This window comes from Danio rerio, chromosome 8, assembly GCF_052040795.2.
Source record: "Danio rerio strain M-AB ecotype USA chromosome 8, GRCz13ab, whole genome shotgun sequence".
NCBI classification, from domain to species: domain Eukaryota; kingdom Metazoa; phylum Chordata; class Actinopteri; order Cypriniformes; family Danionidae; genus Danio; species Danio rerio.
In genome coordinates, this window is record NC_141028.1 from 9,685,999 (window position 1) to 9,700,000 (window position 14,002).

A 14,002-nucleotide genomic window follows, 5' to 3' on the forward strand; every position below is an offset into this window, starting at 1 on the left:
AAACAGGAATAGAGAGTAAATATACAATAGCCAAATACAAAATCATATCTCGCTACAGCCTCGGTTCTGAAGTAAAACTAATCTGACTGTTAATCAGGTTGTTTAATTTCGAGAAGTTTAATAATCTGTTAGGCTAGGTAAGTAACCGGAAATGGATATTGGCCAAGTGTAAAACTCAAAGGCGTTTTGGCGTTTGTAGCAATTCGTTTGTGTGTATGTACCCTAAATAAGAAAGTAGCTATTCCAAAAAACTAAATTATACTGAAATTTTTTTATTCTAATATAGCCTAGGTTTTATTTGTCCAGGCAAGTGGGTCGCGTATTTGTGGGGTCTAGAAACATTTCAGTGTAGCGACGCGTGAGAGTGGGCGATATTCATATAAAAATTATTTATATTGTTACAAACGTATCATCAAAGAATGTGCGAGAACCTGCTGTTGTTGTATGTAGAAGCGGTGATGCTGTGCATCATTGCTTTTAACAAGAGGATTAATTTAGAGGCAATTATTTTTGCACGCTGACTGACCAAACGCTACTCCATCGCTAAATTTAATTGTTCGAAAGCGTGGGACTTCCTACGAAGCCCGAGTTCGCGCATGCGCAGTAGAATCACCGAAAGTATCGCTGATCGGGGAGAACGAGGCGCAGACGAACGGCTCGATCGAGTGCGTGAGACGCGATGAGGTAAGACTGTCAAAATACTGCCAAAATATTCGAGTGTTTGATTTTATGCACAACCGAATCGCGTGTTTATAAAATGTAGACAACGTCAAAAATAGGAGATATCGCTGTGTTGTTGATATTCGAGAGATCGGCGTGGTTTCCGTGCAGCAGAAAGCGTTCAGAAAGTCGTTTCGAGGCTGCACCGCTGAAAGCATTGGGAGTGTGGAAGGGGAGGGTCACAACAGAAGGGGGGGCCGCTGGAGCTCATTCAGCACAGCGAAATGGACGTTCTGGAGTCGTGTAAATAAACTTATCGTGTCCTTATAGTGTTACACAAATATTAAGGGAGGCTGGCAATGAAATAGGCTTGTCAAACGCGCGGTTTTCGGCACTGTTGTTGTTAGATGTCACGACATATAAAGCGTGTTTCTGGTCGCGAGTCGGGAGCACATTCCTCCAGCAGCGAGCGAGCGAGCGAGCGATCTGTAATGGAGGCTGGCGAAAACTCGTGTCGATGTTTACGATGTGTTTACTGAGCTCGCCGATAGTTTTTAATTATGTTATCGCCTGGTGTATGGGTTAGGAGATGCACAGGGTTGCAAACTATACTAAAACTTTAAGTTTTTAATTAGTTTATTGGGCGCTGTAATAAAATTGATCGTCTATTCAGATCTTTCATATGATATCGATGACGCGTTTTTTGTACGATCAATTAATAATGTGTCACGAGTGTAAACACTTATATTAAAAATTATTCATATTGAAATGTATGCATATTTTTAATATTTAGGTCACACGTAATCTGTCACAGTATTTCTTGTCAATTTAGTCAAAAACGTATTTTTATAAAAAAATACAAAATTGTCAATACAATTTTGCATAAGGCATCTAAATATTAATCTTGTATATTAAATATACGTATTTAGCTTCGTTTCCGTGTGAAATTTTGTTATAAGGACACTTGTCATGCTGTAAAAAACTATCATAGTAATCACAGTAAACGCAGTACAATATGCCATAAACACGGTACAAACACAACGATTATTACGAAATCACCATTTTGGATTCTGTTGCATCCCATTATAAGGACAACGACAAGGTTTAATTGTTGAAACATTTTTATGATGTTTTTATCGAGTTCATTTGGGTGAGAATAATTAACACTTTCGCTTTTAAGTTAATATCGCTTTTACTTTGTTTGCTCTGTTCTGCATTTTTACATCAGCGAGTTCTGTTTATTTAGCAACAGTATGAATAGTGAAATCTGCTGTTTGTTCATCTCATTACAATTATTGCGTTTCATGACTAGATTGGAGGTTTTGGACATTAAATACGTAGCTTTAACATTATATTTAGGGTATCAGGTGATCATGTGTATTAAATATGCACCGTTCACTTTGTTTCTGTGTGAAATTTCTAGGACTCTGGTCATGCTGTAAAAACAACAGTGTCATAATCACAATAATCACAGTAAATACAGTACAAACACAACGATGATGATTAACAAATCAAGACAAAGGTTTTTAGATTATGTTTCATCCATTATAATTGTTGAAACGTTTTTCAAAAGTTGTTTTTATTATTCTTTTTGAAACCTTTTATAGTTTTTTTTTTTTTTAGTTTCATTTGGTGGAATGATTAACAAACACATTTGCTTTTCAGTTAATTGTGGTTTATTGTGATTGTTCAGCATTTTTACCTCAGCAAATTCTCTTTATTTTGCAACAGAATCAATAGAGAAATCTGCTAATGTTTCATCTCATTACAAATAATGCGTTTCATCATGACTAGATTGGAGGTGGTCATTAAATAAGTTCCTTTTACATTTTGCATAAGGCGTAGTAATCTTGTGTATTCAATATACATTGTTCTCTTTGTTTCTGTGCGAAATTTCATTATTAGGACTCTTTTTTTTTTTATTTATTTTTTTTCATTATTAGGATTTATGTCATGCTGTCTCAACAGCAGTGCCATAATCACTCTAAACACAGTACAAACATAAAGGTTTTTAGATTGCGTTGCATCCTTTATAAGGATTGTTGAAACGCTTTTGAACGTTATCCTTTTATGATGTCATTTTTTAGTTTCATTTGGGTGAGACTGAATAACACTTTTGTTTTTTGAACTAATTGTTGTTTACTATGGTTGCACTGTTCTGTATTTTTACGTCAGCGGGTTCTGTTTATTTTGCAACAGTAAAGAGAAATCTGCTTGTTGTTCATCTCGTATTGCGTTTTATGACTAGATTGGAGGTTACCATGAAGAGTTTATTAAATAAATACCTTTAACATTTTGCATGAGACATCTGGTAATCTTGTGTATTAAATATGCACTATTCACTTAGTTTCTGTGTGATATGTCGTTATTAGGACACTTGTCATGCTGTCAAAACAGCAGTGCCATAATCACTCTAAACACAGTACAAACACAACAATGATGATTACCAAATCAAAACAGTTTTTAGATTGTTGCGTCCCATTATAATTGTTGAAACGTTGTTCAAAAGTTTTCGTTATTTATTTAAACTTTTTATAGTTTTTAGTTTCATTTGGGTGGAATGATTAACAAACACTCGCTTTTCAGCTAATTGTGGTTTACTATGATTGTTCTGGGTTTCTACATCAGTGAGTTCTGTTTATTTTGCAACAGTATCTATGGAGAAACAGGCTAGTTGTTCATCTCATATTGCATTTCATGGCTAGATTGGAGGTTACCTTGAAGAGTCTGATCCTTAAATAAGTACCTTTAACATTTTGCATAAGGCATCTATTAATCTTGTTTATTAAATATACACCATTCACTTTGTTTCTGTGTGAAATTTCTTTAGTAGGACTCTTGTCATGCTGTCAAAACAGCAATGCCATAATCACAGTAAACACAGTACAAACAAATCATAATTACCAATTTAAAACAAACGTTTTTAGATTGTTGCATCCCATTATAATTGTTGAAACATTTTTTAAAAGTTGCTTTTTATTATTCTTTTAAACCTTTTATAGATTTTAGTTTTTTGAGAATTTGAGTTTCATTTGGGTGAGAATGATTAACAAACACATTTGCTTTTCAGCTAATTGTGGTTTAGTATGATTGTTCTGGGTTTCTACATCAGCGAGTTCTGTTTATTTAGCAACAGTATCAATGGAGAAATCTGCTCTTTGTTCATCTCATTACAAATATAGCGTCTCATGACTAGATTGGAGGTTTTGGTCATTAAATTAGTACCTTTAACATTTTTCATGAGGCATCTGGTAATCTTATATATTACATATAAACCATTCACTTCGTTTTTGTGTGAAATTTTGTTATTAGGACTCTTGTCATGCTGTCAAAGCAACAGGACAAACACAAAAATAATTACCAAAGCAAAACAAATGATTTTAGATTCTGTTGCATCTCATTATAATTGTTGAAATGCTGTTTATAAGTTACTTTTATTATCCTTTTAAACTTTTTATTTATTTTTTGAGTTTCATTTGGTAATGATTAACAAATACTTTCTCTTTTTTAGCTAATTGTGGTTTACTATGATAGTTCTGCATTTTTATTTCAGCGAGTTCTGTTTATTTCACGACTGTGTCGATATTAAAATCTGCTAGTTGTTCATCTCATATTGCGTTTCATGACTAGATTGGAGGTTTTGGTCATTAAATTAGTACTTTTGCATTTTTCGTGAGGTATCTGGTAATCTTGTATATTAAATATACACCGTTCACTTCGTTTCTGTGTGAAATTTCATTAGTAGGACTCTTGTCATGCTGTCAAAGCAGCAGTGCCATAATCACAGTAAACACAGTACAAACACGATTATTACCAAATCAAAATTAGGGTTTTTAGATTGTTGCATCCCATTATAAGGATTGTTAAATGTTTTAAATGTTATCTTTTTATGATGTAATTTTTAAGTTTCACTTCAGCTTTTCAGTTAATTGTGATTTACTGTCTTTGCTCTGTTCTGCATTTTTACATCAGTGAGTTCTGTTTATTTTGCAACAGTATTAATGGAGAAATCTGCTAGTTGTTTATCTCGTATTGCGTTTCACGACTAGATTGAATGTTTTGGTCATTAAATAAGTACCTTTAACATTGCATAGGGCATCTAGGACTCTTGTATATTAAATATACACTATTCACCTAGTTTCTGTGTGAAATATTGTTATTTGGACTCTTGTCATGCTGTCAAAACAACAGGGCCGGAAACACAGTACAAACACAACATTGATTACCAAATAAAAACAAACTGTTTTAGATTCTGTTGAATCCCATTATAATTGTTGAAACATTGTTCACAAGTTGCTTTTTTTTATTCTTTTAAACCTTTTATAGATTTTAGTTTTTTGAGAATTTGAGTTTCATTTGGGTGAGAATGATTAACAAGCACATTTGCTTTTCAGCTAATTGTGGTTTACTATGATTGTTAGATTAGAGAACAGATTAGAGAATTCTGCAATTTCTTCATCTCTACAAATATTGAGTTTCATGACTAGATTGGAGGTTACCATGAAGAGTTTTGGTCGTTATATAACTTGCAAATCTAGTGCATACTTTGTTCTTAGTAGCAAGAATAAACTGAAGATTATATAGATTGTTTCTGCTTATAAGAGATGGTTGAAAATATCCAACTTTGGATTTGATGTTTACTATTTCTAAACAGATTTAATGAATTCCTTGTTGAGTTGGTAAGCTTCACAAAATATAATCATCTTGCTCAACAAACTGTATTTTGAACTATAAACAAATCCCTCTGTGATCTAGATTTGAGCTGAAACCAACAGCAAGGTTTAGTTTTCTACTGAGATGCTGATTAAATCGAGTTTGTCATGTTTGTATTGCATTGTAGTAGTGTTCACTATCTTGATCAACCTTTCAACATTTTTGCCCTTAAACATTTGATCTTAATTACTAATAATTAGGGTTTAAGGAAATGAAGTGCAAATTTGAACAGTGCCTGCTGCAGCGTAGCGTTTTTCATTGCCATAGTAATTGCGCTGCATTGCAGATATCGAATGTTCTCAGCTCATTTGTAGTGACCTCTCTGCCGTCACTGCTGGGCTCGCTGCAAAAAGCATCACCATGGCAACCGCTCGTTTCAGCCCCGTTCTATAAATATTCTGCTTCACGCTAGTCTATCGTGTTTCTGCTCGCTCGAGCAACAGCCCAATTTAATACAGGCATTTTATTTACATCGGTGCAGTAGCTGCTTTCTTATAAGCTATTGGCATGCAGCTCACAATACAAGCACGTAAAATAAACACGTAAATAAAAAGACATATTCCTTTTTATTTATTAAGCAATAATCCCGATGTGTGATTTGCTTGCAGTCTTTTTCAATGTCACATTTAGCATCTTGGTAAGAGAATGTAATTTGCTGTTTAACTTAGTTTCCCTAACATCTGTTTTTTTTTCTTCACAGGATTATCATTATGATCTAAAACCAGCAAAGTCATGGATGAAACACTGGATTATTATTGACATTGAATGCGATCAAGGCTTTTCACGTCATTTTTTTAAAGCATTTATTTCACTTTTGTGATCTAAATGGTCATTTTGTTTCCTGTTTAAAAATGTGAGCCTGAAGATTATTGGGATGACTCACGATTACTGGTCTCACAAATCTACTGATAAAATAAAGGCCCATGTGAGGCTGGAGGAGGAGATCGGATATGACGGATGAGCTGAACGAGCTATCACCTGAATCTGAGATCTTGAAACCAGAAGACGCTGTGCCAGCATACTTAAACGAGATGCATCCGATCGGAGAAGACGTTGATAGTGACGTTGAGGATGACGACATGTCCTGCAAAGTGACGGTTGAGTTATTACCTGATTGGTTGAAGCCTATGGAGGAGGAGGAAGTTGGTGTTGATGAGCTCATGAGCGCTGGACGGATCAACCGGAGAAAAACTAAAGAAAAACCGTATGTGCCTACCTGACTATTCCTTGTGTTTTGTTTACATGTTTGAAGGTTAAAGAGAGGTCAAAATGTCTGAGAATACATTGAATTATGTGTTTATTACAGTTTTTATCACCAAGTTGTTTTTGTTGATGCTTGTTTTATTGCAAAAGTAGTCAAAAATGGTACAAATGATCAGGGTGACTTGTACAAAACTGTCCTTACTGTACTTGACTGTACCGCACCGCTCAGTGGAAATGAGGCATTAGAAAGCTCAATTGAGATAAAGCTGGTTTTATGTTTTTTTTTTTACGTTCTTTAATAATTTAATATCAGAAAGGTGTCCTTCAGAAGGTCAGGATTCGCACTCATTAAATAATTGCTTTGTATAGTTTTTATTTTACATTCTTCAGGTCATACAAAACACAGACGTTTCAGCACAATGCCTTCCTCCGTGTGTGACAATCTTCTCACTCCACCCGTTTGTCCCACAGTCAATCACATTGTGTCGTTAGTTAGACAGCCACTTGATAATTAAAAAAAAAAAAAAAAAAAAAATATATATATATATATATATATATATATATATATATATATGATAGAACAGAGCATAACAGCATAGATACATTCATATTTCAAGTGAGGAAATTAAAATCTCCCATATATCTATCAACATTTTATCATATGATACATTCTCAATCATGGATTCTATCCATAATTTAGTATTGGTCATTAAATATCTTTCCAAAACCTCAGTATTATACAGTTGAAACCAGAAGTTTACGTACACTCTAAAAAAAGGAACATATCCATTTAAAAAAAAAAACTAAACGTTTACTGTTTTAGACCCGTTAGGATTTCTCAATGATTTATATTTGCTGAATGCCAGAATAATGAGAGAATTTTTTTTATTAATTTCTAGACAGTCAAAAGTTTAAATACATTTTATTGGTATTTTTTAGCTTTGCTTTTAAACTGTATAACTTTGGTAAAATGTTTTGGGTCTCCTTCCACAACTTCTCACTATAGTTTGAAAGAATTTTGGCCCATTCCTTCTAACAGAATTGGTGTAACCGAGTCAGATTTGTTGGCTGTATTGCTTGCTTGAGTTCAGGGCTTTGTGATGGCCACTCCAAAACATTCACTCTGTTGTCCTTAAATCACATTTTAACTAATTTGGCAGTGTTGTTAGGGTCATGGTCTGTTTAAAAGACCCATTTGTGGCAAAGTTTTAATTTCCTGGCTGATGTCTTGAGATGTTGTTTCAGTATTTCTACATAATGTTCTTTCTTCATGATGCCATCTATGCAGTGAAGTGGACCAGTCCCTCCTGCAGCAAAACAGCCCCACATGATGCTGGCGCCCCCATACTTTACAGTTGGGATGGTGTTCCTAGGGTTGTAAGCTTTCCCCTTTGTCCTCCAAATGCATCTCTGGTCATTATGGCCAAACAGTTCAATCTTAGGGTGCTTTCACACCTGTGAATCGATTCAGTTGTTCCGAAACAGAGATTAAAATTGTTATATTGTTGCTCTTTGCTCTTGGAGCGGTTTGCTTTCACACTGCAAAGTTTCTAATCGGACCAAAAGAGCTAAAACAAGTCACGTGCGAGTAAACTCTCCTTACATTGGTCAGGGTGTCAGGGTTTATTTTGCAGCGTCCCGCTCAGCTGTCAGGAGAGGTGTTGGTTTGGTGGTGATTGACAGGGTGCGCGCGTGACGTGTCTGAGGAGAGACCGGTGGGGAGGGGTGAGAAGGGTGCGCGACGATGCCTATTTGAGGACTAGGAGAGAGACGCGAGATTACCGGGAGATCATCACTCGTTTGCGGGCATCCGGAGACTCGCGAAACTTCCCGCCCTACTCATAATTCTCTCTTCATATAGCTGTAAGCCTATTACATATCCATAAAACACTGTGATATAACCGCGCTCGGATCGGATCGCTTTCTCACTGCAATCGATCCGCTCCAGGGTTCGTTTCAATCGAGCCGAGGCCACCCCATTCAAGCGATCTCGGAGCGATTACTTTGGCGCGGAACAGAGCGCGATTGCCCTGTTCACATATGCCAATCGAACCGCGCTAACTGGGCAATTGAGACACGTTCCGAAACAAAAGTGTAGGTGTGAAAGCACCCTTAGTTCCATCAGACCACAGGACATGTCTCCAAACATTATTCTGTTTCCCAGTGTAATTTAGCAAAGTGTATTCTGCCTTTTTTGTTAATTCTGGCTTGTTGATTTTCCCATGTCACACGAGAAAGCAGTGTGTTCGAGGTTTTCCTTAATGACTATTCTACTGTTGTGCCTCCAATGAACTCAAATGTTGTCAATTAGCCAATCATAAACTTCCAAAACCTTGACACCATCGTCTGAGCTTTTTCAGAGGCAGAATAATCTCACTGTATGTACACTTGACTTTCAAGAAAAGTTATAACAATTTCTCAAAAAATCTCTCTCTCATTATTCTGCTATTAAGCAGAACAGAAAAAAATGTGATAATCCTAATAGGGTTGTACGTTGTTGACCAATTTGGCATCGTATGATGTCTTATGTGAAACATCGCCATGGACGAAGGCATCGTAGGTGGGGGTGGTTGTTGTTGTTGTTAAATATCGATTAATACATAACGAATTAATTAATTGTAGCCTACCGTTTTCACAGCCTGACCGGCTGACCCACATGGTCTTTGCTTTACCTATAACCAAGCAATAACACAAATTACCACCTGTCAACAACTTTTTTCCGTGGGACTCTGGCATGAATAGGCACAGTGATCTGTGTCATTCTAATGGCTTTTTCCCAAAGCTGGGAAAGGAGGCGAGAGTTCATTTGGAGCTCACTGTAATTTGTATTGTGATTGATGATAACTTCCTTATTTTATTATTATTATTATAAGAAAATAGTAACAAGTAAAGATACTACGGCTTGACCGTTTTGGTCGCATATGTGCCCAACATTTTATCTATGCGACCTAAAAGTATATTATGGAAGCATTTGTGCGAGTGCATACATTTTCACTGTTTTCACAGTGATCCTCACCGCCCGCGCAGATGTATGGAAAATTTATGCAGAATGCATCATCGCACCTAAAAATGCCAAACGCAATGCTCAGAAATAGATTAAAGGGCACATAGTTTACCCCTTTTTTATGATTTAATATTAATATGATGGTTCTTCTGAGTGTGCCAGTTTAGGTTCAGTTCAACACACAGTTCAGATGTTTTTATTATAATGTGTTAAAAAGTGTTATATTGGGGGCGTTTACACTTTTTGCTGTTTTAGGGGCGTGTTGCTTCACAGTTTCAGCTTCCCGCCCAATGTAACAAAGGGGCGGAGCCAAGAGCTCTTACGCTCTGTGGTTGCAACAGACAGGCTGACAGGCAGAGAAGCTAAGCTAAGCTAGGATGAGCATTCAGCCGTACATGTGCGAGTCGGACACAGACCAAGCAGAGAGTACAAAATCATTTGTGTCTTTGTATAGTCTCGGTGTAAAAGTGTCGAGCTTGTACACCGCGTGCACCCTGACAGAAACCCAAGCAGCGCCGAGCCGCTGACCCGAATCTCCACTGCGCGCACACCGACAGAAACCCACGCAGCGCCAAGCCGCTGACCTTAAGCTCCGCCGCGTGCACCCCGACAGAACCCACGCAGCGCGAGCCGCTGACCCAAAGCTTCGCCGCGTGTGCCCCGACAGAAACTCACGCAGCGCCCAGCCGCTGACCCGAAGCTCCGCTGCGTGCACCCCGACAGAACCCACGCCCAGAACTCCGAAATGCACGGCGCCACGCAAAAGGTACAAGCAAGAATTCCGATTAGAGCGATAATGTGGAGAATATTGATCTTGTGTTGAGCCCAATGAGCCTTTTATCAAAAAATAGAGCAAGGGTGTTCCTTTAGTGATACTGCTTTGACTCACACGCTGGAAATGGCGGACGTGCAACAAGAAACTGAGGATATGATCGTGATGCAAGGCTGTCAATCAATATTGGTGGGCGGGGGGACCGCACTCCTGCTTAAAGTTGCGGTTAGTCTGAAAACCGCTCCAAATTGTCCACCGTTTTTTTGTTGTTAAATTGGAAAAAAAAGGACTGGGTGTGTTTATATCGCCCCAATATGACGGTCTGTACACTATACTTACCAGGGCCGGAGTGGGACTCTTTTTCAGCCCTGGAGTTTCAAGCCTCAGACCGGCCCACCTCAGTTCACCACTGACTATATTAAAATAAGGTTATTTCCAATTCAGTTTCTAATTACACTATCATGTCTTTTTTTGAGAAAACAGCACTTTTAGAACTTCAAATGTTCAACAACCTTTACAGTATTATGTCTTAACAATAAAAATGAAAAAAAAAAAAAATTGTTACTCAGACGAGGACCGAACCCAGGTTGGCCGCGTCATAATCTAACGTACTAACCACTGTACCACAACAGCTGCACGTTGAAAGGCGACTTATCTAGTTATATCATCATTAACTTGCATCCTGCTCACGAGGCTACGTGAAAATAGATAAAAAGAGCAGAGCTGCGGTAAAATAATGAATAAGAAGGCTGTGGTCAAGTAAATAAATAAATAATTTTTAAAAAGTGTGACTGCTGAGAGCAACCGATTCTGGAACTAGGGACACCGGCCCTCGCGGCCAAAAAACGGACCGGCCCACCGGGAATTCTCCCGGTCCTCCCGATTAGCCAATCCGGGCCTGATACTTACACACATGTCTGTCCAAACAGCTTAAAAAGTAGATTTTTCACCATAGGTGCCCTTTATGTGATTGTAAACTTGCTGAAGTTAAAAAAGCCCGCACTGCTTGCCCCGCTTTCGTGCTTTTTTTATTGGCCCACTGCTCTAGAACTGAACACGAATGATTGGTTAATATCAGCTGTCAATCACTTAGTCGAAGGCCTTCTGACTTCAGATCAGATAACAGGAGCTACAAGCGCGAAAATGTGAAGCACTGTAGATGAAAGAATAAAAATAACACTGACAGATTTTGTTTTAGAAAACACCTACAGTTACTAATAATGGCACATCTTATTAGTGATCATGTGCTCAATCCACCTTTTACACTTTTCCAAGAGTGGATAAAAGAGTTTCAGTGGCTTCAAGTCCGCTATGAAAACCATTGAAATGAAAGCCATTCACTGTAAAGTCTGTGGGACGGGGTTTGCAGGTAACAGCATTTGCCACTGAATCTACACATTTTAAGTGTGAGAGGTACTGCATAATCCCTTATTTAATTCTCACGATGCTGTCAGCCGTGCAATGGGCAGCTATTTGTAAAAGTTAACACAGCTCATGGAAAGATTGTTTTTGCTATTAAAATGACAAGCAAATAAAAAGTTATATATCAATATAAATGTGGGGCAGGTCGATGGATCGCCATGCTGCCTCAGCATCGTGAAGTTTTTCGGCCATCAGCAATAGACTATAGCATCGTCTATCGCCTCAACCCTAAATTCTAACTTACCTAAAAGAGAAAATGTTTAGTCACAATAACATCTGACTTTTTTTTTTTAATGGTTATGTGTCTTTTTTGTATGTAAACTTCTGGGTTCAACTGTTCGTGCTGCTGTTGTAATGCGCATAGTGAACTCATCATTTGTAATATGTGGAACCTCAGTTTTGTCACCTAAAAGGCATATCCTGGGTGAGAGAAGGATATTAAATCCCAGACATAATACCTAATTGTCTAAACACAGATTCCCTAAAGGCTTGAATCTTTGTGCATTGCCATAATGCATGAAAGTATGTACCAATCTCTTGTTTACATTTCCAGCATTTATCACCATCTAAACATCCCACTCTAAAAGTCGCACTGGAGTGTAATAATACCCGCTGTGTAATAATAGTAGGTAGTGCTGTCGCCTCTTAGCAAGAAGGTCGCTGGTTCGATCCTCGGCTCAGTTGGCGTTTCTGTGTGGAGTTTGCATGTTCTCCCTGCGTTCGCGTGGGTTTCCTCCGGGTGCTCCGGTTTACCCCACAGTCCAAAGACATGCGGTACAGGTGAATTGGATGTACTATATTTTCCGTAGTGTATAAGTGTGTGTTTGAATGTGTGTGTAGATGTTTCCCGGAGATGGGTTGCGGCTGGAAGGGCATCCTCTGCGTAAAAATGTGCTGGATAAGTTGGGCTGTTCATTCCGCTGTGGCGACCCCGGATTAATAAAGGGACTAAGCAGAAAAGAAAATGAATGAAGTATCTTCTTTTATAAATTTTCTACTTTGATAAAGAATTCTATCCCAGGTATCTTTATCTATATCACTACTAATATCTTTTTGTCTTAAATTGTCAAGTTTTTTTTATAATTAATCTTTGAACTAATTTTGTAAAATGTAGATACTTTTTGAAGCTGATTTGGGAGCTTGTAAAATTTTTTCAACATATTCCTATTCCTACCCAGGGGACCTTTGTTTCAAAACAGTGTCTGATTTGTAAGTATTTAAAAAAAAATGATCTTGTTCTTCTAATTTAAACTTTTTTTTCCAAATCATTATAAGATATAAGTTTACCATTGTTAAATAGCTCATGTGTAGTACGTATACCACTTCTAAGCCAACAACCCCAAAATAAGGGCTTTTTTCCAATTTTGACAAAGATATTATTCCATATTGAGGAATAGAGAAATGGGAAATTTATATCGAAATACCGGAAATAGGTTTAAAAGTCATGTCACCGTTATTGAAAAAAAATCTATCGCGATATATATTGATATCGAAATATTATCCAGCCCTAACTTCACTAATTCGCAACTTCAACTGATGTGATGACTTCCATTTGTTTATCTTTTGGCTCTGACATTTTAAGATGTAGACCACATTACAAGTAGAGCAGGTAATACTGGTTTTTAAAAATTAATATTTTTACCTGTTGCTGGATTCAAAAATTCTTTACACTTTACCAAATGCTGGCTGAAAGGTTTTCTTTGCAAATTCTTAGTTGAGATCTCATATTAGCAGCCACATGACTATCTATGACTAACTATGTTGTATAACTATGTACGTCTATTAGGAATTCCTTATAGGCTTGCTAACTTAATCTCACTCAGCAACTCATCTAACTGACAACAAATTCACCTATAACTCGCGATTTGAGCTTTCAAATCTTTGCCAATTTCAAATCTTTTGTGATATCAGTATAGCCAGGATATTTTTTGGTTGGGCGACCCGGGTGCTTCAGTTTCCCCCACAAGTCCAAAGACGTGGTATAGGTGAATTGAGTAAGCTAAAATTGTCTGTAGTGTATGAGTGTGAATGAGTGTGTATTGATGTTTCCCAGTGATGGGTTGCAGCTGGAAGGGCATCCGCTGCATAAAACATATGCTGGATAAGTTGGCAGTTCATTCCGCTGTGGTAAAGGTTCTAAGCCGAAAAGAAAATGAATGCATATTTTGGTTGACCGTGTCACTCAGAATGTAATTTTAGGGCATTATTTTAAAAAGTATTAGTGTTCT

At 37.4% G+C, this 14,002-nt stretch overlaps 1 protein-coding gene across 1 annotated transcript in view; it reads left to right on the forward strand.

The window, feature by feature from the left end:
* Positions 1–599: 599 nt before the first annotated feature.
* The window catches only part of mbd1a (methyl-CpG binding domain protein 1a), a 36,954-nt gene continuing 23,551 nt past the window's right edge, over positions 600–14,002 (forward strand). Inside the window, 2 exon segments of the mRNA NM_001309889.1 lie at positions 600–684; positions 6,074–6,577. Coding sequence (NP_001296818.1) covers positions 6,324–6,577 — 254 coding nt within the window. The 5' untranslated portion in view covers positions 600–684; positions 6,074–6,323.